The sequence below is a fragment of the Somniosus microcephalus genome, chromosome 12 (genome assembly GCF_052327205.1).
Source record: "Somniosus microcephalus isolate GS21.2 chromosome 12, FLI_Smic_1.0, whole genome shotgun sequence".
Lineage (NCBI taxonomy): Eukaryota > Metazoa > Chordata > Chondrichthyes > Squaliformes > Somniosidae > Somniosus > Somniosus microcephalus.
The window spans coordinates 120,707,583-120,733,457 of NC_140998.1; the positions used below are offsets into that span (position 1 = coordinate 120,707,583).

Here is a 25,875-nt window from a genome sequence, read left to right on the forward strand (position 1 = left end):
GCGCCTCAGGACCCCACATTTGAAAAGGCTTTGACCAATGCGAAGTGCGCGTTTGAGAAGCGCCGCCGTTTGAGTGGAGAGCAGGGAGGGTGTGCGAGGAGAGGGGCAGCGGGGTTAGGGGGTCAGGAGAGGGGAGCAACGGGGTTAGGGGGGTCAGGAGAGGGGAGCAACGGGGTTAGGGGGGTCAGGAGAGGGGAGCAACGGGGTTAGGGGGTCAGGAGAGGGGAGCAACGGGGTTAGGGGTCAGGAGAGGGGAGCGTTCGAGGAGAGGGGCCAGGAGAGGGGAGCGGGGGCGGGGGGCGACCTCGATTGATCGCAGCTCCACGCCGACATGAAGGCAGACAGGAACGTGCTGAGGCTGGCTGTGGTGCAGCAGCTCCGAGGTTACGGGATCAAACTGAAACACTGGAACAGAATCAACTGTACCAACCGGGCGCTGGGCCGGGACCACGGCCGGGTAAGAAAGAGCCAGAGTTCATTACAGTACAGTGTTTACATTGGGAGGGAGAGGGGTGAAGGGAAATTCACAGTCACACACAATGTTTACATTTGGCTGGGGGGGGTGAAGGAAAATTCAGTCACGCCATTGTTTACATTGGTCTTAGGGGGTGGATGAGAATTCAGTCACACAATGTTTACATGGGGGGGGGGGGGTGGTCAGTGAAATACAATGTTTAAATTGTCGGAGACAGGAGTTAAGAGTGTAATATAATATTTTATGGGTAGTTAGATTGAGTGAAATACAATATTTAAATTGTTGGGGGTGGCGTCAGAATGAAATTCAATGGACCGGAATTTGCCAGCGCATTTCACACCTAATATAGAGCTGTCTTTTTGTCTCCACTAGTCCTATCACCATCTCGTCTCGTTTTGAATACCTTTTAATGTCTCTTCACTTCTCTTTTGTTCTCTCCCAGCCTGGCCTTTTAATCTATTTCATTTCCTGTGCATTTCCAGTCTTGACAAAGGGTTTGACCCGAAACGCTGACTCTATTTTCTCTCCACGGATGTTGCCTGGCCTGCTGAGTTTTTCCAGCATTTTCTGTTGTTAGACCGGAATTTGCGATAGGTTATAATGGCGAACTAACTGTGTTCGTTGTTATTACCCTTGGAAACTGACCACAATGTCGGGATGAGTGCATGTACATCTAAACGCGGAAATCCTGAAGTTGCGGTCAGTCATTCACTGTTCCAATACTGGCTGCGCTGTGCCGCCCCCCAAACGAATTTTAATTTTGTTGAGTGTGAAATTTCTCCATTATGATAAATTACAATTTGTTCATGTTTATTTCAGGTTTACATTTTCCCCATGTGAGAGCCTCAATCTTTGTTTTGCTCTCTCTTAAAATGTCAGAATAAAAGCAGCAGCTTCACTTCCTGGTTCCCTGCCTGCGAATTCTGCATTGTGAGTGGCTGCTTTGATGGCTTGTTGATGTCACAGCAGAGTGCTCTAGGGCTTCCCTAATATATTGCACTGAAATCACTTGCGTGTTGAAAAAGGCAAACTTCTCGTCACAGAGATCGCGAGATCTTTGTGGGCAGCTTTCTTCAGGGGCAGCGGCGAACGCCTTTGCTTCGCTGCTGGCCGCAAATTCCAGGCCAATGTTTAAATCATACTGGGAGGATCAGTAAAATATAATGTTTAAATTGGCTGGGGGAAGACAAGTCAGTGAAATATTGGTTGTTGGGGCGTGAATTCATTAAATACAGTGTACCTATTGAATTGCGGGGCATCATTGGACTGGAGGTGTGCATTTAATAAATAGAATGTTTATATGGTTTCGAATAAGTTTTTTTTACAATGAGTTATAGTGTTTATATTGGACAGGGGTAAAGCAGAGAATTGTTTACCTTGGTTTGGAGTGAGCTCAGCACATAGGACTAAATGCTGTGTATTTGTAAGCCTTTTTTTCAGATATTTTCCGAATTGACTTAAGCAATTTAACTGGAGCTCCCAGCATTCACTGTTGTACAATGTCATGTACATCTGTTTTCTATACTTGTTCAATGTGTGGTTATTTATATATTCAGTTGGTCACCGGTTTGTCCAAGTAATTCAGATAAGCACCAACTGGATGATGTTCTAGGTTGTTTTACTTGACTTCACAACCTTAATGCCAACTCATATTGCTGGTATTTGGGGCACAGCATGAAGTAAATGAACGAATGAGAGACTGCCAGCCGCCCATGTTCAGTCACAGATTAGAAGTGTTCTTCATGATTCCCCCCCCCCCCCCAAAATTTATAGTGTTGTGATGCATATCTATAATGTGGCAGTATATGAATTCAAAAATGGGTTATAAAAGTCAATGCATACTTATTTCCCAAAATTTACAAGTGTGGCTAATGGGACAGAAAGAACATGAATATGAGTGTAACATATCAAAGTTTGCAGATGATACTAAGATGGGAGGGAAAGTAGTGAGTGAGGAGGACATAAAAAAACCTGCAAGGGGACATACAGGCTAAGTAAGTGGGCAGAGATTTGGCAGATGGAATACAATACTGGAAAGTGTGAGGTTATGCACTTTGGCAGGAAAAATCATAGAGCAAGTTATTATCTTAATGGCAAGAAACTGGAAAGTACTGAAGTACAAAGGGATCTGGGGGTCCTGGTGCACGAAACTCAAAAGGTTAGTATGCAGGTGCAGCAAGTGATTAAGAAGGCCAATGGAATGTTGGCTTTCATTGCTAGGGGGATAGAATATAAAAATAGGGAGGTATTGCTTCAGTTGTACAAGGTATTGGTGAGACCGCACCTGGAATACTGCATACAGTTCTGGTGTCCATACTTAAGAAAAGACATACTTGCTCTCGAGTCAGTACAAAGAAGGTTCACTCGGTTAATCCCGGGGATGAGGGGATGGACACATGAGGAGAGGTTGAGTAGATTGGGACTCTACTCATTGGAGTTCAGAAGAATGAGAGGCGATCTTATTGAAACATATAAGATTGTGAAGGGGTTGGATCGGGTGGATGCGGGGAGGATGTTCCCGATGATGGGTGAAACCAGAACTAGGGGGCATAGTCTTAGAATAGGGGCTGCTCTTTCAAAACTGAGATGAGGAGGAACTACTTCACTCAGAGGGTGGTAGGTCCATGGAATATGCTGCCCCAAAAAGCTGCAGAAGCTATATCATTACATAAATTTAAAACAGAAATAGACAGTTTCCTAGAAGTAAAGGGAATTAAGGGTTACGGGGAGTGGGCAGGAATTTGGACATGAGTCTAGGTTCGGATCGGACATGGCCCTGTGGGTAGCGGAGCGGGCCCAGGGCCCGTGTAGCCTGATCCTGCTCCTATTTTGTGTGTCTAATTCTGTTAGATTCAGGAGATGGTTCTGTGATAGTAGATTGGCGGTTAGGATCAGATCAGCCATGATCTTATTGAATGGCGGAGCAGGCTCGAGGGGCCGATTGGCCTACTCCTGCTCCGATTTCTTATGCATTAAATTATGTTCCAGAATAGCAATTTGGCAGATTGTTTACAATATAATTACAATTCTGCTAACCGTACCAAATTTAAGGAACCCAGTTTCTTCAGGTGGTACTGGTTCAACTTCGTGTGTCCATATTTTGGACAATATAATTCCATGATGTGTTTATGTCATAGCCCAGCATAAGCAAATGAGTTGTAAGACAATTATGTTGTATAAATTAATCCACATTATGATTATTTTTCCCATTTATAAAAAAAAAAAATGGAACTCATTCTTCTGTATCATCATCGAAGGTATATACAAAAATGCTCATTTTGTTGTCATCAGGGACCATTGAGCATCAGCCTTGGCTCAGTGGTAGCACTCTCACCTCTGAGTCAGGTTGTAGCTTCACATCCGACTCCAGGGACTTGAGCACATAATCTAGGCTGAGGGAGTGCTGCACTGTCAGAATTGCAGTCTTTCGGATGAGACGTTAAACCCCGTCTGCCTCTCAAATGGACGTAAAAGATCCCATGACATTATTTAGAAGAGGAGCAGGGGCATTCTCCCCAGTGTCCTGGCCACCATTTATCCTTCAGCCCCACTAAAACATTATCTGGCAGTTTCTCTCATTGCTGTTTTGGGACCTTGCAGCTGCGGTTCCTACATTACAACAGTGACTGTACTTCAAAAGTACTTCAGGCGCGTACTTGTAAAGCGCGTTGGGACGTTCTCAGACTGTGAAAGGTGCTTTCTTTCTTTCATGTTTACTTACTTAATAGTTTGCATTCACAATTTCACCCAAACTCTAAAATATGTTTGGTGTCCTCCTTGCAAAAAGAGGCATTTGTTGATCTGATGGGATAGGGCTTTGCTCGGTCGCATGAACCAAAAGAGTGCACTTTGGTCTATTTAAAATAGTACACCAAGCCAAAATAGTCTTGTGTATTTTTTTTAACATTCAAACTGTTTGATGTACCTTGTATTAATAAAACCTTTTTAGATGGGTTTAATTTCTACCACTCTGATCATAGATTTTATTACTACAGAATCATCAACACAGTGGAAATAGTGATTTATGATCAAGCTTGCATTGAGATTTTACACCGACTCTTGTATAACAAAAAAAAACACCAAAGCATGCACAGTCCATACAGTGATTTACCTTGCTGACTTGGTGGGAATCGGCTGTAGAAATAAGAACATAATAAGAACATAAGAAGTAGGAGCAGGAGTAGGCCATACGGCCCCTCGGGCCTGCTCCGCCATTCAATAGGATCATGGCTGATCCGAATCTAGACTCGCGTCCACGTCCCTGCCCTCTCCCCGTAACCCCTAATTCCCTTATCTGCTAGGAAACTGTCTATCTCCGTTTTAAATTTATTTAATGTTGCAGCTTCCACAGCTCTCTGGGGTAGCAAATTCCATAGATTTACTACCCTCTGAGTGAAGAAGTTTCTCCTCTCAGTTTTGAAAGGGCAGCCCCTTATTCTAAGATTATGCCCCCTAGTTCTAGTCTCACCCATCAGTGGAAACATCCTCACCGCATCCACCCGATCAAGCCCCCTCACAATCTTATATGTTTCGATAAGATCGCCTCCCATTCTTCTGAACTCCAATGAGTAGAGGCCCAACCTACTCAACCTTTCCTCATACGTCAACCCCCTCATCTCTGGAATCAACCGAGTGAACCTTCTCTGAACCGCCTCGAGAGCAAGTATATCTTTTCTTAAATATGGAAACCAAAACTGCACGCAGTATTCCAGGTGTGGCCTCACCAATACCCTGTATAACTGCAGCAAGACTTCCCTGTTTTTATACTCCATCCCCCTTGCAATAAAAGCCAAGATTCCATTGGCCTTCCTGATCACCTGCTGAACCTGCATACTAACTTTTTGTGTTTCATGCACCAGGACCCCCAGATCCCTTTGTACTGTAGCACTTTGCAGTTTCTCTCCATTTAGATAATAACTTGCTCTTTGATTTTTTCTGCCAAAGTGCATAACCTCACACTTTCCAATATTATATTCCATCTGCCAAATCTCTGCCCACTCACTTAGCCTGTCTATGTCCTTTTGCAGGTTTTTTATATCCTCCTCACTCACTGCTTTCCCTCCCATCTTTGTATCGTCGGCAAACTTGGATATGTTGCACTCGGTCCCTTCCTCCAAATCATTAATATAGATTGTAAAGAGTTGGGGTCCCAGCACTGACCCCTGCGGAACACCACTAGTTACTGATTGCCAGCCCGAGAACAAACCATTTATCCCAACTCTTTGTTTTCTGTTAGATAGCCAATCTTCCACCCATGCCAGTATATTACCCCCAATCCCGTGATTTTTTTAATCTTGATCAGTAATCTTTTGTGTGGAACCTTGTCAAATGCCTTTTGGAAGTCCAAATACACTACATCCACTGGTTCCCCTTTATCCACCCTGTATGTTACGTCCTCAAAGCACGGTGGCATAGTGGTTAGCACTGTTGCCTCACAGCGCCAGGGACCCGGGTTCGAATCTGGCCTCAGGTGACTGTCTGTGTGGAGTTTGCACATTCTCCCAGTGACCCTTAGTGTTAGGGGGATTAAATACGTGGGGTTACGGGGATAGGGTGGGATATGTGTTGGTGTAGGGGTTACAGGGATTGGGAGGGATATGTGTCGGTGCAGGCTCGATGGGCCAAAATGGCCTCTATCTGTACTGTGAGGTTTCTGTGATTTCTGTGAATTCAAGCAAATTTGTCAAACATGACTTCCCCTTCATAAAACCATGCTGACTCTGTCCTATTAAATTGTGGAGAACATTTTTTCTTTTTGAAAATATATTTTTACTATATACATGCAATCATGCTAATTTAAATTTTTAATCTTTTACTTTTTACAACAATGGTTGTTGCGGACACCCCAAGGCAGGGAAATAGAAACTGCTGTGTGGGAGTATGATAGCTGAGCATATTTCTGCCTCAGCCCTCTTTTATGGATCACCTGTTGCTTTTAGACCCCCCCCCCCCCTTCCAAAATCCACGCTGTATGTCCTTTACCAGGCTGTGTTTCTCTTGGGGTTTCCTTACCAGATCCTTTGATAGGTTTGATGTTTGTGCTGTATGTTGTGAGAATTGTTTTCCTTTCCACACTACTGAATTGAAATAGTGACAATATTTGGAGTGTGATGTTTGTTAGGTCCATATACTGTAGTTTTATAGTTGGATTGACATGTTGTGTTGTACTAGTAGTGTGCCCCTCATACTCGAGGATAGCTGTGCCAACAAAGAAGGAAGCATAAGTTCATAACTAAAATAAAAACAAAGTGCTGGAAATGCTCAGCAGGTCAGGCAGCATCTGTGGAGAGAGAAACAGAGTTAACGTTTCAGGCTATTCTGCCCTCGCAACGCGATCCTATGCAGAGCTAGACAGATAGCGAACAACTCGATATCTTCCAATAAAATCACAAGGCTTGACTTTTCTTGTAACGCTTTACTGAAAGATTCTTATTGTAAAACTGAAATACAACACAGAAATGGAAGGACACATTAGTATACAGACGCATAATTGATATGTATACACAAATTTAGGTACGTCTGGGCAACACAGTACATCTGGCAACGAATTACATTTAGCAAGCTGGAAGGCATTCTCTTTAAATTAGCCCTGTACATAGTGTATCAAATACGGCTGCTAGTTAACCAGCTAGACAGAAAAAGTTACAACTAAACATTTTCTACAACATACAGTGTACGCTAATCGTCTATAGCATTCTAAATACTCACAGACAAACAATTTCCAAGGCTGAGGCATGGGGACAATACAACCGAGGAGCACCGTGGCGCAGGTCTTGTTCCGGCGGCAGCTCCACGAGGAATGAACTTGCAGTGCCGTGGGGAGCGTGATGACCTCATCACGCTCGGGGTCGTGACGTCGTCGCGTTTGCCGGTAGTTGCGTCGCTGGCCGTTGGGGCCTAAGTCGGGAGCAGGAGCTGGGGGCCAGGCTGGGCCGGTGCTTGCCGCGGGAGCGGAAGATAGCGGTGCTCCCGGCGGCTGCTCGATGCGGCCGAAGACGCTGGGCCGGGCTGTGCCGGCGGCCTTCTGGCGAGCCGGGGCGGGGCGGCAGCCGCCTGACGCACGTCACGTTGTACGTGACGTGACGTCATCACGCTCGGGCGCGTCTTAAAGGGGCAATGGCCCTAAAGGGCGAGTTAAAGGGGCAACGGCCCTAACAGGTAAGTCATACATATATAAGTAGGTTATGTACATACAGTAAGGTTGGGTTAGAGGGAGAGACAGCACACAGGCCGATGACCTTTTGTCAGAACTGGAAAAAGTTAAGAGATGTAACAGATTTTAAGTAAGAGCAGAGGCAGGGAAAGCGGGGAGGGAAGGAAAGAACAAAAGGGAAGGTCTGTGATAGGGTGGATGCATAAGTTCATGGTAGATAAGTGTGTTGATGACTGATTTTGTGTTGTAATGATGATGTATTATAAAGCCTAATTGTTTAATACTGCTAATGTGCAGAAGTTGATCACTATTTGAAAGACAATTTAATATTTTGTGTGTCCCTGCGTCACTCCTTATTTCAGATTTCAAACATTCAGTTTTTCTTTTTAAATTTGTATATAAGGATGCTGTTTCTGTTTAAACATGGTTGTACCATTTTATAACATTGAATGGTTTCTGCTCTTGAATTGGCTTCTTGAGAATCTTGTATTCTATAAAACACTATAGGATTGGTGTAAAAACTTCATAATGTTAGAAGAAGTTGGAGTTGCACTTAAAATAGCAAAGGGTATCTTCAGTAGATGTGGCTTTTAGGAATTTGCCTTAAAAAGAAAATCAAAGTAATTCCTTGCAGGTCTCTGATTTGAAACCTACTTATTATTGGCAAACTTAGTTTTAAAAGCTAAAAAGGAATATGCAGGGAATAATGTTGAAGCTGAGGGAGGGGGTCCTTGTCAATAAGCCATAATCAATTTAAAAATAAACTACTTAAACTGAATATTTTGTACATGCAGAATAACCTCCTTAAGCTAGAGGACATTGAGTCCAATTGTGCACTGCAAATTCAGCACAGCTCGTGGAACAAACCTGGGACCTTAAAGCTGTCTATGGCTCAGTACCATACAATGCAGTCAAGTTGCAAAATGAGCCATCAGTCAAGCCATAGAGGCACAATTTATTTTGCTTGTGGTTAAGGATTTGGTGCCAGAGACATTGTACTGTAGTAAACTGGTGAAAATGCTTTGATTTTATGGCACTTGTTTAAATTGTTAATATTTGAAAATGAATGATCCATTTAAATCCATTTTGGAAGGCAGGCAGCCCTGTAACTGTACTCATGGTAGTATTTGGATTGACCTTGCTAAACTTTGAAAATGAATGGCCTAATTTCAGGAAGTGAAGTGGTACTGCAAATTCAATAACGTGATTATGACTAGCATGATCTGTATGTCCAAAAGTCAGTTAGTACCAATTTATTGCAGTTTTATCTTTTTATAGTAATAACTTGAAAGCCTGATAAATTTTTCAGTGCAGTGGGTGACACTTCAGTTTATTCTCATTTTTATAAGAGAAATGGTCCTGTGAAATTATTTTGCATCACTTACTCTTATCAATGCACATCTTGTTTTTAATTTAGTATGTAATATAAAACACAGTTGAGAGTAATGTGCTTTCCAAACGGCAGAAAGGTATTTGAATAGTTCAGTAGATTTTTTTTAATTGGTAATACGTCAAATGGTTTTACCATGAAAGAATGTTGGTTTGTTAGTGATCAAACTTCAATAGGAAAACTTGTTTTTGAACCTGCCTTCATTAACTTTTTAACCAGAATAAAATACAACTTTGGTAAAGATGTTTAAGTCTTCAAATCAAGCTATTGATAAGTCTACACCTACCTGTGGGGTTGCACTTTGTTTCTCTGTAAGGGACCTTTGCGCAAGTCCAGAAAGTTTAGACACAGGTCGGCAGAGCTAAGGTTTAGTCAAGTCTGTGTAGGGGATACTGCTGGAAATTAACCAGAAGTGTAATTTGATAGGCTGTATCTCTTAAAAATTGATGTGCTTCCACTTTCTTTGGGTTATTTTGCTAATATCAGTAATGTCTAATTTGATGCAAATTGTGCACTCATCCATTCTTTATGAATTGCTTTTAGGACAAGAAGATAATATACCATGCATTGTTTGGCACCCCTCTGCACGCTCTGCCACAATGTACTGTCCTTGAACATGCCACCATTCCTCAGTAAGTAGAAAAAGAGGTTTAATAGATTTTTCAAATGGTTGAAAGGCCGAGAATATGAAATGTTTACTTGTTTGTGATCTTGTGCTTTATATTTTTAAAATGTTTGAAAACCAAAATACAGGAAACTTTGGTTTATCCGGAGGTTAACTGTCCGGAATGCTCGAGCCACCGGCAAAAATCAGGAGCCGTTTTGTTAGTTTTTTTTCCTTTTCGTTGCTTTTTTTTTCCACCAGTCAGGCTCTGCAAGGTCTCGCTGAAGCTGTTGCTAAGCTACAGAGACGCTTGCAAGGTACGGCCGACTGTTTAGAAGCTGTTGCTAAGCAACAGGGTTTGTTGCCAGATACGGAGCTCAAAATCTCCATATGTTTCAACATTAGCGCTGGTTTGTCCGGCAGTTTTGATGGGATGGCAACAGCTCGGTGCCGGATAGCACAAAGTTTCCTGTAGATCACTGCTCGTGAGTATTTTAGAACAAAGCTAATTCTATTTTCCACAGATGCTGCCCGACCTGCTGAGTATTTCCAGCAATTTCTGTTTTTATTTCAGATTTCCAGCATCTGCAGTATTTTGCTTTTCTATTTTCCTATGTTTTATACCTTGTTCTATCTTAATTTAAAGTTATTTAATTCAAATTACCTGATAATTAAAAAAAAAAAAAAAAAATTTTACTCATTTCTTAATTTGTTATTTACATCACTTTGATAATTCAAATCTTTTTAGTGCAAAAATGACTGAATTATCAGTAATAGACTGGACATTAACATGATTATTTCTGTTTACAGAATATATTGTTTTTGGAGAAACGGAAGTGGCCAAATGAGAGTTAAGCTGGTACTTTTTGCCACAGCACAAATTACTGCCCTTCATTTGGGAAATACAGAAAAGGGATAGCTGATTGTAAATAGAGTGGTTAATTATGTTATAGACTGGCTGTATGATTTCTATCATAGATTTGTATAGCACAGTAGAGGCCATTTTCTTGGCTTTACAAAGTATTAGAACTGTTTGTTTAAATGCAGTTTTGTTTGGTTACTAAGATAGAATACTTTTGGACAGATCTAGTAGGTAACTATTTACTTTATTCCAATGGACTTTGTTTCAGAATGTCACGTTGGGTGCTTTGGTCAGTTGGTCTGTTTGAATGGTGTTCAGATAAACTGTGCATAGCATGACGCCAGAATTCAAGTCTGGAACTTTCCCTAGTTTATTTGATTACTTGTTTTATTGTAGCCTCTTTATGAAATGGGAGCATTTCAGTGAAAATTGTTCTGTTGTGGCATTTTCACCCTGTTGAAGCTCATTTAAATACACAGGAAACTCTCTTTTTACCAGCACCTAAATAACCAGAAATCTCTCTTAACTGGCAAAATTCAGGAGTAGGTTCAGGTAAGTTTTACTTCATATTAGTGGCTGTGTAACCGGGGATTCTGCACCTGTTGTCATGCAACAGAGATGCCTGGATCTGTGGCCGTGTACGGGGCTCTTGTACCTTAGTAAGTATACCTCTCTGTAATCCGGACTTTTTGATCAATCGGCAGCACGCCGGTCCCGTCGGTGCTGAATAAAGAAGAGTTTTCTGTATTGTATTTGTGTTAGCTAAAAAAATTTATAACTTGAAAATATAATTCTACGTTATTAAAGAGATATCAAATGTAGCGACTAATAATTATGGTTTTGTAATCAACAGTCCTGATCTGACTTTCCAGGTTTCTAGTTGATGTCTGTGACTATTTAGAAAAGCACATTCACACAGAGGGACTCTTCAGAAAATCAGGATCTGTGATTCGCCTTAAAGCTTTAAAGGTAATGAATATTAAAATTAAAAATCTGCTTAATGTCAAATGTTAACTTTGCACCTGAATTATATTGAGATAGGGATAGCTCCATATTTCTCAGCCCTTCATAGGCACAGGAGTGGCCATTTTCATCTACATTTTTGTGGAATCTAGACATTCCAAATACCTCCATAGTGCACAGTACAGTGACTTACTCAGCAGGCTATCCAAAGAATCAATAGACCTGGGACCAGTCTAGTTAGGAATGCTGGAGGTAGTACAGATTTTAACCTCATTTATTGATTTTTATATACAGGAAACTTTGTGCTATCCGGGACCGAGCTGTTGCCATTCCATCAAAACTGCCGGACAAACCAGCGTTAATGTTGAAGCATTTCAGCTCCGTATCTGGCAACAAACACTCTTGCTTAGCAACAGCTTCTAAACAGTTGGCCATACCTTGGAAGCGTCTCTGTCGCTCAGCAACAGCTTCAGAGAGACTTTACAGAGCCTGACTGTTGGGGGGAAAAAAAAAGCCACGAGAAGAAAAAAACCTGCCACGAGAAGAAAAAAACCTAACAAAATGTTTTCAAATCTCTCCATGGCCCCTCCTCCTTATCTCTGTAATCTCCTCCAGCCCCACAACCCTCCGAGATCTACCATTCTGGCCTCTTGCACATCCCCAATTTACTTTGCTTCACCATTGGCGGCCGTGCTTCAGCTGCCTAAGCTCTGGAATTCCCACCCTAACCCTTTCCGCCTCTCTATCTATCTTTCCTCCTTTCAGACGCTCCTTAAAACCTACCTCTGACCAAACTGTTGGTCACCTATCTGAATATTTCCTTATGTGGCTTGGTGTCAAATTTTGTTTGATGAAGCGCCTTGGGATGTTTTACTACATTAAAGGCGCTGCATAGATGCAAGTTGTTGGAAAATACATTTTTGAGTTTTGAAGTGCATGTACAGTGTTTCTATTTCTAGAACACTAATTTTTCCTCACGTGTTCACAATATACAAATGAATGCTGTGTATTCTTTCAGCCAATTTGGGAGGATAAGAAATGGCTCTCTTGTGGTGCCGCAATATGTCTAAATTTTGTTAAAATTGAGATTCCATTCTCAATTAAATTTAATCCCAATGTTATTTAATGCAAGTCTCTCAGAGAAGTATCGGCAGGAGTTAACTTTGGCCAGTAATACCATCTGCCAATGCAGTGAACTTGTTGAATGAGAAGGTTCCTCTCCAAGGCTACCAAATGGATAGAAGCATAGAAGATAGGAGCAGGAGTAGGCCATTCGGCCCCTCGAGCCTGCTCCGCCATTCAATGCGATCATGGCTGATCATCCAAATTCAGTACCCTGTCCCTGCTTTCTCCCCATACCCCTTGATCCCTTTAGCCTTAAGAAATATATCCAACTCCTTCTTGAATATATTTAATGAATTGGCCTCTACTGCTTCTGTGGTAGAGAATTCCACAGGTTCACCACTCTGGGTGAAGAAATTCCTCCTCATTTCTGTCCTAAATGGCTTACCCCTTATCCTTAGACTGTGACCCCTGGTTCTGGACTCCCCTGCCATCGGGAGCATCCTTCCTGCATCTAGTCTGTCCAGTCCTGACAGAATTTTATAAGTTTCAATGAGATCCCCTCTCATTCTTCTAAACTCCAGCGAGTATAAGCCCAATCAACCCAATCTCTCATACGTCATTCCTGCCATCCCAGGTATCAGCCTGGTGAATCTTCGCTGCACTCCTTCCATGGCAAGAACATCCTACCTCCGATAAGGTGACCAAAACTGCACACAATACTCAAGATGTGGTCTCGCCAAGGCCCTGTACAGCTGCAACAAGACATCCTTGTTCCTGTACTCAAACCCTCTCGCTACGAAGGCCAACATACCATTTGCCTTCTTAACCGCCTGCTGCACCTGCATGCTTACCTTCAGTGACTGATGCACAAGGACACCCAGGTCTCATTGCACTTCCCCTTCTCCCAATCTATTGCCATTCAGATAATAATCTGCCTTCCTGTTTTGCCACCAAAGTGGATAACCTCGCATTTATCCACATTATATTGCATTTGCCATGCTTCTGCCCAATCACCCAACCTGTCCAAATCATCCTGGAGTTTCTCGGCATCCTCCTCACAGCACACACACCCACCCAGCTTTGTGTCATCTGCAAATTTGGAGATATTACATCTAGTTCCCTTGTCTAGATCATTAATATATATTGTGAATAGCTGGGGTCCAAGGACCGATCCCTGCGGTACCCCACTAGTCACTGCCTGCCACTTGGAAAAGGACCCGTTTATTCCAACTCTTTGCTTTCTGTCTGCCAACCAGTTCTTGAAATAAATCTCAGCTAAGTAAGAAACTTCAGCGGATATAGTAGAACATGTACAGGTTGCTAAAGCAGTCTCTCTCCTGAGAGTAGTAGACAAAGCCAGCCAAGAGGATGTTTAGAAAGCATTAGATCGCATTATCGGCTGGCATAGGTAAGGAAATTGATCTGTAGACTTTTATTGTTACCTTCCCTAGTTGCTCTGAAGCAGAAAGTTCGAAATAACACAAAATACTGAAGAGACAGCAGGTCAGTCAGGATTTGCAAAGAGAAATACAGGTTATTAAATTTTGGGTAAAGGGTTACACAGCTGAAATGCCATGACCTATCTTTTTACAGATGTTTACTTACCCTGCTGTATATTTGCAGCTATTTCTGGTTTTTATTCAGACTTCTAACATTGAGTTTTTTTATTTTTATTTTACAGGGAAAGTTAGTTTATTCTTGTACTATGGCCAATACATGAGCTAATATATGGACCAACTGTATACTAAGTGGGATTGGGAAATAGATCATCATTCCCCCCCCCCCCCCCTTCCAGTTTTCAGTATAATTGATATATGGAAGTTAAAAGAAATATTAAGTTGCCAATTATAAATGTGATCTTCATCCCTTATATTTAATTCTGCATCATTCCTTCTTACTTTCTTAGTTAACTTTTATGAACCTGTGCAACTTGTCATTTTTTTCCTGGGTTCAGATTTCCTTGTTACATTCTCAAAGAATTGAAATCTCTTGATTAAGTGCTTGAAGGTGGTTCCAATGTTATACAAATCTTTTAAAGGAACAGCATGCTCCAATGTATTCACTCATTGAATGCCATGTAAATTAATTTGTATGTTAATAGACTATTTAAAATGAATAAGACCATACCTTGATAGGTAATCTAACATATTTTGTCACTTTCAAAATTCAGAATGTTATATTGATACTCTGCTGTCTTGGTAGTGAAAAAAATGGTGCTTTTGTGAAATATATAAGGTATGCACTTAGTTTTCTTGCTGAATGTTTTCTTTTATGTTCAGGTAAGGGGGAAATTGGCATTTAAAAAAAAATGTTAATTAATTGTTTAAAATCCCTTACAGTAACTAGTGTGGTTGTTCTTGGAAAAAAATATTTTGATATATAACACATAGAAATTGGTTTTTTCTGTGTGCGTGGGGGGGGGGGTGGTCGTGTCATTCACATCCAGTTGCTCTCCTCCCTCCCTGCAGTGTAATAGTACATGTGTGCAATGTTGTCATTGTTTGTTTGTCTATCCAGGCTAAAGTGGACCAAGGTGAAAAATGTATTACTATGGCGCCCCCTTGTGATGTGGCAGGGCTGGTGAAACAGTTTTTTAGGGAGCTACCTGAGCCTGTGCTTCCGGTGGAGTTGCATGAAGCCTTCTTCAGGGCACAACAACTACAAAATGATGAGAGGATTTCTGCTACAATTCTTCTATCCTGTTTACTACCTGAGAAAACTGCAGATACGCTGTGCTATTTCCTGCATTTTCTTAAAAATGTGTCTCTCAGGTGTGTATTATAGAAGTACTGTTTAGTATATTGGATAAGTGGAATACCTGACATTTAGTTGTCAATGTATATAGTATAAAATATTAAGATACATTTAGTGTGCATTTGTTCACAGCAAAAAAGTGTTTGTGTGTTTTGCCTATCATTTCTAACTTGACTCCATCATATTTTAAAGATGTATCTGTTAATGCTGGATCAGTTACCACGTCATTATTTAATTATTCTTGTGTACTGGAGAATGGAATTCTAATTTTGGACACACTTATGTCAAAAAAACATGGACCAGATGTAGATTCAAGATCACTCTACAAAAGTATAATGTTTTTCTTAGGGCCATATTGTGATGTGATGGCTTACCTGCAGCCACACACTCCAATCCATTGGTGGATATTCATTCTTTTTATTTTCACTGTCTTCCTCCTCTAAACTGAGAGCTAGAACCATAGAATCTTACAGCACAGAAGCAGGGTGTTTGACCCTCAAGTCAGTGGTGCTTGGCTCCATGTGAGCCACCAAGTCCAATCCCATCTCCTGCTTGCTCTCCATATATGGGTATTATGTAATGAGAGAGGATTAATTAGCAATCTTGTTGTATGAGGCCCCTTGGGTCAGAGCGATCATAATATGATAGAATTCTTCATTAGGATGGAGAGTGAAGTAGTTGACTCCGAGACTAGGGTCCTGAATTTAAATAAAGGAAACTACGATGGTACGAGGCGCGAATTGGGTAGGATTGATTGGGGAAGGTCACTCAAAGGGTTGACGGTGGATAGGCAATGGCAAACATTCAAAGACCGCATGGATGAACTACAGAAGTTGTTCATCCCAGTTTGGGAGAAGAATAAAACAAAAAGGATTCAACAAAGGAGGACAAAGGGATTAATTAAGAAGGGGAAAATAGAATATGAAAGTAAGCTTGCAGGGAACATAAAAACTGACTAAGAGCTTTTATAGATAGGTGAAGAGAAAAAGATTAGTGAAATCAAGTGTAGGTCCCTTGCAGTCAGAAGCAGGGGAAGTTATAATGGGGAACAAAGAAATGGCAGACTAATTAAATGCATATTTTGGTTCTGTGTTCACAAAGGAGGACAAAAATAACCTCCCAGAGATGTTGGAGAACATAGGGTCTGATGAGAGGGAGGAACTGAAAGAAATCAGTATTTGTAGGGAAATGGTGTTAGGGAAATTGACGGGATTGAAGGCCGATAAATCCCCAGGGCCTGTTAATCTACATCCTAGGGTACTTAAGGAGGTGGCACTAGAAATAGTAGATGCATTGCTGATCATCATCCAAAATTTGCTGGAATCTGGAACTATACCCATGGATTGGAGGGTAGCTAATGTTACCCCACTATTCAAAAAGGGTGGTAGAGAGAAAGCAGGGAATTACAGACCGGTAAGCCTGACATCGGTAGTGTGGAAAATGCTAGAGTCCATTATAAAGGATATAATAGCTGAGCACTTGGAAAACAGTGACAGGATCGGACAAAGTCAACATAGATTTACAAAAGGTAAATCGTGCTTGATTAATCTGGAATTTTTTGAGGATGTAACTGGGAAAATAGATAAGGGAGAACCAGTAGATGTGGTGTATTTGGACTTTCAAAAGGCTTTCGATAAGGTCCCGCATAAGAGATTAGCGTGTAAAGTTAAGGCACATGGGATTGGGGGCAAGGTATTGACTTGGATAGAGAACTGGTTGGCGGACAGAAAGCCGAGAGTAGGAATTAACGGGTCTTTTTCCGAGTGGCAGGCAGTGACTAGTGGGGTACCGCAGGGATCGGTCCTTGGACCCCAGCTATTCACAATATACATTGATGATCTAGATAAGGGAACTAGATGTAATATCTTCAAGTTTGCAGACGACACAAAGCTGGGTGGGCGTGTGCTGCGAAGAGGATACCGAGAAACTCCAGTATGATTTGGACAGGTTGGGTGATTGGGCAGAAGCGTGGCAGATGCAATATAACGTGGATAAATGCGAGGTTATCCACTTTGGTGTCAAAAACAGAAAGGCAGACTATTATCTGAATGGCAATAGATTGGGAGAAGGGGAAGTGCAACGAGACCTGGGTGTCCTTGTGCACCAGTCGCTGAAGGTAAGCATGCAGGTGCAGCAGGCGGTGAAGAAGGCAAATGGTATGTTGGCCTTCATAGCGAAAGGGTTTGAGTACAGGAGCAAGGATGTCCTTGCTGCAGTTGTACAGGGCCTTGATGAGACCACACCTTGAGTACTGTGTGCAGTTTTGGTCGCCTTATCTGAGGAAGGATGTTCTTGCCATGGAAGGAGTTCAGCGAAGATTCACAAGGCTGAATCCTGGGATGGCAGGAATGACGTATGAGGAGAGATTGGGTCGACTGGGCTTATACTCGCTGGAGTTTAGAAGAATGAGAGGGGATCTCATCGAAACTTATAAAATTCTGACAGGTCTGGACAAACTAGATGCAGGTAGAATGTTCCCGATGGTCGGAGAGTCCAGAACCAGGGGTCATAGTCTAAGGATAAGGGGTAAGCCATTTAGGACAGAGATGAGGAAGAATTTCTTCACCCAGAGAGTGGTGAACCTGTGGAATTCTCTACCACAGAAGGCGGTTGAGGCCAAGTCTTTAAATATATTCAAGAAGGAGTTAGACATATTTCTTAGAGCTAAAGGTATCAAGGGATATGGGGAGAAGGCAGGTACAGGGTACTGAGTTTGGATGATCAGCCATGATCACATCGAATGGCGGAGCAGGCTCGAGGGGCCGAATGGCCTACTCCTGCTCCTATCTTCTATGTTTCTATGTAATATTCTTTTCCAAGCAGCTCTAATTCTCTTTAAATTTATGCTTCAATAGTTTGTGACAGAGAATTTGCTATTCTAACTACCCTCTATATAAAGAATTTTTTTCTAGCTTCCCCATTAATTCTTTATGATCTTTAATTTGTGCTTCATTATTTTTCCCAAAAACAATGTATTGTTACTTACCTTATCATATCCATTTATAATCTTGGAGGCCTCTATCAGGGAACTCTGTAACCTTCTCGGCTCTTGTGAAAGTAGACCTAATTTCTCAAGTGTCTTTTTATAACTATCCCCTCTGTCTCGCTAACAGACTAGTGAAAGCTGCGTAGCAATTTTTTCCTTCCTTTCTATAATGTGGTGACAAAAACTTGAATGCTTGTTTGGAGGGCTGAGACAAATTTAATATTTCTAAATGTCTACCTTAAATGTCTGAAATAATCAGTAGACTGAGATGAAAGTCCTGTTTTTCTCTGCAACCAGTAAAGGTCCAAAATGAAATTTATTTGGGTAGACTCAGTCCGGTTCCTAGAAAATTAAATCCACAGCACAAAGATTTTGTACAGATTAGTAATTTTACTGACTATAACCTCCTTTTAAAAGATGATTGGTGTTGGAAATACAGATGTTTGACTGATACAGTAGGGGGGCTTTTCTGAAGTTGAGAGAGAGTAGAGTGTGCTTTATGGTGCATCAGGGTCGATACAGTGTCTTACCTAATGAGTACTTGATGTTAGCACTGAGCATCAAGATGTTCTTATTCCCCAATCTACTTGAAGTAGGGTGAAATTTGGTCTCCTTATACAATAGCTGTGGTCTGTGTGTTCTGTGAATAACAGGACACTGGAGTTTTATTCTTATGGTCTATTAATAGATAAAGCTATAACTTGTATCTCCCTACCTGCTCCATACTTATTTCTGACTTTTTCCAATAAATTTTGTGTTTCCTATCTAAGTCCCTATCCTGCACCTCTGTTGAGAACTTTACTAATGATAGATCCGTTTCATGCTCTGAAAGAGGCAGTGATAGATGCCAAGTATGAGTACTGATGCTTTAACTTAATATGCATAAACGTCCATCCTGAAAAGAATGCCCATTACTATGTCAGTCATCCTTACAAGTAATAATAACAATACAGTAGTTTGTGCCAATTTGTAGCCATTGTATATTTCCTAGAGCCTCAAATTGCCTGCAAACTGTTATGTTTGTATGAATAAATTATGAAAAAGGACAGGAAAGACCAGCTGGTCCATCGAGTCTGTCCCATCCCAGCATGGTGGAACTTACTAAAACCTTCCCCCCTCCCTACAGTCACGCAACATGACCACTGCTGTGTGTTCCTTTCTCGGTCCCTACAGTGTACAGTCTACCTGCTCCAAAATCTGACTTTAGTCCTCAGTAAACACAGAGCATAATTAATCACCTAGCTCTGTTCATATCTAAATATCTGAACTTCTCCTACCTAGTATTAGTTCTGCTGATTCAATGTGTAGGACATTAATCTTTATGCCCTCCTTACTTACTTCATTTTCGCTGCCCCTCATTGTCGCGGTTTCTTCCTGCTTTAAATCTATGATAATGCTGTTCATTCAGATAACTCATTTAGTACTGTTTGATGCGCTATCAATTACTCATAAAAGACTGAGAGTTAAGAGAGTAACTAAAGGCTTTTATTAACAAAAGAATGAAGGTCTGCCTCGAGTGGTCGACCGGTCCAGAATACAAAGGGGCTGGGGAGCAGTCACCTTTATACTAGGACTTGTGGGAGGAGTCGGCCGAGGCATGTCCAGGCATGTACACAGTGGAATACAAACAGTGGTTTACCACATTCACCCCTTGTTTAAAATTGAGTCCGGCGGGGTGAAGTGTATTAAAAGTTAGTGTATTGGAGTCTCTCCGGAGGTCTTGTCTGCCGCTGTGATCGGCGTGGCGACGGCAGGGGTAGTGGAGCTTCTGGCGTCGGGTCCCGCGTAGGCTGTGGCACAGGCGTGTCGTCCTCGTAGATGTCGAGCGGGTCGCTGGGCCCAGGTCTGCCGGGGCTGGATATCGGATCGTGGGGGGCGGGGGTGGTAGTGAGTAGTGGGTTACTGCGGCCCCCGAGGGTGCAAGGTCTCTTATGGAGACTGTGTCCTCCCGCCCGTCTGGGTATGCAATGTAAGCATACTGGGGGTTGGTGTGGAGGAGGTCGACCCTCTCGACCAGGGGGTCCGTTTTATGGGTCCTCACGTGCCTTCTCAGTAGGACCGGCCCTGGGGACGTCAGCCATGGCGGTAGCGATGTCCCCGATGTGGACTTCCTTGGGAAGACAAACATTTTCTCATGAGGGGTGGCGTTAGTGGCAGTGCAGAGCAGTGACCGAATAGAGTGGAGCGCATCGGGGAGCACATCCTGCCAGCGGGAGGTTGGAAGGCCCCTAGACTTTAAGGCTAGCAGGGCGGCCTTCCAAACTGACGCATTTTCTCTTTCCACCTGTCCGTTCCCCCGGGGGTTGTAACTGGTGGTCCTGCTTGTGGCAATACCCCTAGTTAGGTACTGACGGAGTTCGTCACTCATAAACGATGAGCCCCGGTCGCTATGGATATAGCTGGGGAAACCGAACAGGGTGAAGAGGTCGTTCAGACATTTAATGACCGTGACACTGGTCATGTCCGGGCAGGGGATGGCGAACGGGAAACGGGAGTACTCATCAATAATATTGAGGAAGTACACATTGCGGTCGGAGGAGGGGAGAGGCCCTTTAAAATCAACGCTAAGGGGCGAGTGGCTTTTATCAGGTGGGCCCTGTCTGGTCTATAAAAGTGCGGTTTGCACTCAGCGCAGACTTGGCAGTTCCTGGTCATGGTCCTGACCTCCTCAATAGAGTAAGGCAGGTTGCGGGCCTTGATGAAGTGGAAGAACCTGGTGACCCCCGGGTGGCAGAGGTCATTGTGGAGGGCCCGCAGTCTATCGATCTGCGCGCTGGCACAGGTGCCACGCGATAGCGCATCCAGGGGTTCATTGAGCTTCCCGGGCCGGTACAAGATCTCGTAATTGTAGGTGGAAAGTTCGATTCTCCACCTCAAGATCTTGTCATTTTTGATTTTGCCCCTCTGCTTGTTGTTAAACATGAAAGCAACTGAACGTTGGTCAGTGAGCAGGGTAAATCGTTTTCCGGCCAGGTAGTGCCTCCAATGACGCACAGCCTCCACAATCGCCTGGGCCTCCTTCTCAACAGCGGAGTGTCTGGTCTCCGGGCCTTGGAGGGTTCGTGAAAAGAAGGCCACAGGTCTCCCCGCCTGATTGAGGGTAGCGGCCAGGGCAAAGTCGGACGTGTCGCTTTCCACCTGGAAGGGGATGGATTCGTCCACTGCGTGCATGGTGGCTTTGGCAATGTCTTCCTTGATACGGTGGAAGGCTAAGCGGGCCTCTGCCGTCAAGGGAAAAGAGGTGGACTTGATCAGCGGATGGGCCTTGTCCGCATAGTAGGGGACCCACTGGGCATAATAGGAGAAAAACCCTAGGCACCTCTTCAGGGCCTTGGGGCAGTGGGAGTTCCATAAGGGGACGCATCCGGTCGGGGTCGGGGCCGATGACTCCGTGTTCCACAACACAGCCAAGGATGGCGAGGCGGTTTGTGCGGAATATGCACTTCTCCTTGTTACATGTCAGGTTCAGGAGTTGGGCGGTGCGGAGGAATTTTTCGAGGTTTGCGTCATGGTCCTGCAAGTCACGGCCGCAGATGGTCACATTGTCCAGATATGGGAAAGTGGCCTGCAACGCATTTTGATCTACCATCCGGTCCATCTCCCTTTGGAAGACGGAGACCCCGTTGGTGACGCCAAAGGGAACCCTAAGGAAGTGATAGAGGCGGCCGTTTACCTCAAAGGCAGTATACTGGCGATCCTCAGGGCGGATAGGGAGCTGGTGGTACGCTGATTTCAGGTCAATGGTCGAGAAGACGCGGTACTGCGCGATCTGGTTGACCATATCAGCTATGCGGGGGAGTGGGTAGGCGTCCAGCAGGGTGTAGCGATTTATTGTCTGGCTGTAGTCGATGACCAGGCGCTGCTTCTCGCCGGTCTTAACGACCACAACCTGGGCTCGCCAGGGGCTGGTGCTGCCCTCAATAATCCCTTCCTTCAGGAGCCGCTCCACTTCGGTTTTAATGAAAACCCTGTCCCCGGCACTGTATCGCCTGCTCTTTGTGGCGATGGGCTTACAGTCGGGGGTGAGGTTAGCAAACAGTGGGGGGGGGGGGGTGACTGAGTGTGGAGAGGTTGCACCTGGTGCGCGGCGGGCAATTTGGGAGCTGCTGGCTGCGGACTGTGAGTGGGGGTAGGGGTCCACCGTACGCCATCGTAACACTTTTAAGGTGGCACTGAAAATCTAACCCCAGCAGGACGGCAGCGCAGAGGTCGGGCAGGACCAGAAGTTTAAAATGATCGTACACGGTCCCGTCTACTACGAGTGTCACTACGCAGTAGCCGCCGATGTCCGCCGACTGGGACTCGGAGGCCATAGAAATCCGCTGGTGCGCAGGCAGGACTGGGAGAGAGCAACGCCGCACCGTGTCGGGGTGGATGAAGCTCTCCGTGCTCCCAGAGTCAAAAAGGCAGATTGTATCGTGGCCATTTACCTTAATGTCCATTGTGGAACTGGCCAGCTGGTGCGGTCTCGCTTGGTCCAGTGTAACGGATGCCAGCGTAGGGGTCGGTGTGTCGCTGCGGGTATCAGATGAGGCGGTGTTGGGGGCCTGCTGCGTTCCGGCTGTCGTCCAAGATGGCGGCGTCCATGATCCCCATGTGGCTGGAGGCATCCAAAATGGCTGCTGTACCGGTGGTTCGCACATGGCCGGGGGAGGCCCAAGATGGCGGCCCGCATGGCCCACACGCGGCGCTGCTGGGGTTCGGGGTGGCTTTGGCCCTGCAGACGTTAGCATAGTGTCCCTTCTTCCCGCAGCCCGAGCAGATCGCGTTTTTTGCCGGGCAGCGCGCTCTGGGGTGTTTTGCCTGGCCACAGAAGTAGCATTTCTGGCCTTGGGGCACTGCTGTCTGGCCTTGGGACACTGCTGCGGTAGTTGGGCCGTTGCTGGGGTGTGGCTGGGGTGGCACGCCGATATGAGGCGGTCCTACCGTGTCCCAGGCTGTCATTCCCCGCGGCGTCCACGGTGCAGAGGAGTAGGCATCCATGCCCCGGTAGGCTGCATCCAATGATAGTGCGAGTTCAGAGGCCTTGTTGAGGTCGAGGTCACTCTGCTCCAACAGTCGCTGTTGGGTGTAATTGGATCTGTGGCCCGCTACAAAAGCGTCCCGGATAAGTTCCTCTGTGTACACGGCGGCCTTTACATCCTTACAACCACAGGCCCGGCCAAGCACAGACAGTGCCTGAAGGTATTCCACGGTCGATTCCCCAGGTTGTTGTTTACGACTCCCCAGAAGGTGCCTGGCGTACACTTCGTTCACTGGGCGCGTGTACTGGTCCTTGAGGAGCTTGATAGCGTCCGCGTACGAGGTCGTGTCTTGGATGACCGAGTACACTCGGTGGTTCACTTTGGAGGTCAGGGCATCCAGTTTGTCCTCGTCCGATTTGATTGCTGCGGAGGCGGTCAGGAATTTTTCGAAACACTTAAGCCAGTGAGTAAACTTGGTGGATGAGTCTGCCTCCCGATGATCTAAGTCCAGGCATGCTGGTGTGAGGATCTTCTCCATTATAAAAATTTTGTTAATAAAATTGATGCGCTATCAATTACTCATAAAAGACTGAGAGTTAAGAGAGTAACTAAAGGCTATTATTAACAAAAGAATGAAGGTCTGCCTCGAGTGGTCGACCGGTCCAGAATACAAAGGGGCTGGGGAGCAGTCACCTTTATACTAGGACTTGTGGGAGGAGTCAGCCGAGGCATGTCCAGGCATGTACACAGTGGAATACAAACTGGTTTACCACACTGTTAAAATGCATTAATGCAGTATGGAATCATTTTGTTATAATATGTACGTCATCTTCCCTTATTTCCTCATAATCTAATTGCTCTCCAAGTAATGCTATTTAATTGTTTTATAGCTATATCATTACACTTTGAATATGCAAATAGCACTTTCCCTTTCCTGTGTTTTTGAAAGTGCACATATCTGAAAATGATACATTTCCAAGAGAGCTAGAAAAACAAAGCTCCAGAGCCAAATGTGACAGTAAAAAATTTCAGTACAGAAATAGGGCAGAGAAGAGAAAAGAAAAGAGCTATAAAAGATGCAAATGGGTTCAAAACTGAGGGTGAGCACAATGTAGTTAATATCCTGAGTAATTACTTCCTCTAAGTATTCAAAGAGAAGATATAAACAACATGGATTCCCCAAATGCATAAATGGGAGGGTATACTGTGAGGAGGATGTCGTGAAACTCCAGTACGATTTGGACAGGTTGGGTGATTGGGCAGAAACATGGCAAATGCACTATAATGTGGATAAATGTGAGGTTATCCACTTTGGTGGCAAAAACAGGAAGGCAGATTATTATTTGAATGACAATAGATTGGGAGAAGAAGTGCAAATAGACCTGGGTGTTCTTGTGCACCAGTTGCTGAAGGTAAGCATGCAGGTGCAGCAGGCGGTTAAGGCGGCAAATGGTATGTTGGCCTTCGTAGCAAGAGGGTTCGAGTACAGGAACAAGGATGTTTTGCTGCAGTTTTACAGGGCCTTGGTGAGACCACATCTTGAGTATTGTCTGCAGTTTTGGTCGCCTTATCTGAGGAAGGATGTTCTTGCCATGGAAGGAGCGCAGCGAAGATTCACCAGGCTGATACCTGGGATGGCAGGAATGACGTATGAGGAGAGATTGTGTCGATTGGGCTTATATTCACTGGAGTTTAGAAGATTGAGAGGGGATCTCATCGAAACCTATAAAATTCTGTCAGGCCTGGACAGACTAGATGCAGGAAGGATGTTCCCAATGGCCGGGGAGTCCAGAACCAGGGGTCATAGTCTAAGGATAAGGGGTAAGCCATTTAGGACTGAGATGAGGAGGAATTTCTTCACCCAGAGAGTGGTGAACCTGTGGAATTCTCTGCCACAGAGGGCGGTGGAGGCCAGTTCATTAAATATATTCGAGAAGGAGTTGGATATATTTCTTAAGGCTAAAGGGATATGGGGAGAAGGCAGGGACAGGTACTGAATTTGGATGATCAGCCATGATCTCATTGAATGGCGGAGCAGGCTCGAGGGGCCGAATGGCCTACTCCTGCTCCTATCTTCTATATGTATCAAGCACAATCAATAACTTTGATTATAAATCAGATGAATCTTAGACTAAAAGAGCTCAAAACAATAAATGTCAGAGTTAGATGGTATTTATCCCAGAGTACTAAGAGACTACTGAGATTTGTGAGGTGTCTATGATCATAATGGTGGAATCACTGGACACTGGGGTGATGCTAGTAGATTGGAAATAAGGCTCATATTCAAAAAAGGTGGCAAAATAGTCACTGTCAACTACAGACTCATTAGTTTCGCTGCTATACCATGTAAAATAATAGAATCGGCCACCAGGAGCAAACATATCTCTACAATAATAATCAATCTAACAGCAATTAGCATCAATCCAGAAGGGGAAAATCCTGCATCACCATCAATTTTGGCTTTCTGAGGAAGTGTTAACCCAAGTGAACTAGGGAAAGCCCAATGATATGGTATACTTAGGCTCCCAAAAGGCATTTGACAATATGCCACATGAAAAGCTTTTACAAATTTGTGTCTACTGTAGATATCCCCTTGAGTTAATTAGCATCAGTCACTCCCGTAAGCAGTTTGAGCACTTTTTTTATGGTAATTTACTCA

At 43.9% G+C, this 25,875-nt stretch overlaps 1 protein-coding gene across 3 annotated transcripts in view; it reads left to right on the forward strand.

Annotated features, from left to right (window-relative positions):
• Positions 1–294: 294 nt before the first annotated feature.
• Positions 295–25,875, forward strand: part of arhgap11a (Rho GTPase activating protein 11A) — an 86,609-nt gene continuing 61,028 nt past the window's right edge. For 2 of the 3 annotated variants that reach the window (XM_086003479.1, XM_086003481.1), the window contains exons 1-4: positions 295–457; positions 9,562–9,650; positions 11,357–11,453; positions 15,030–15,283. In XM_086003479.1, coding sequence (XP_085859605.1) covers positions 332–457; positions 9,562–9,650; positions 11,357–11,453; positions 15,030–15,283 — 566 coding nt within the window. In that variant the 5' untranslated portion in view covers positions 295–331. Of the gene's footprint in view, positions 458–9,560; positions 9,651–11,337; positions 11,454–15,029; positions 15,284–25,875 lie in introns of those variants that run through there. The other variant, XM_086003482.1, reaches the window with a different exon arrangement.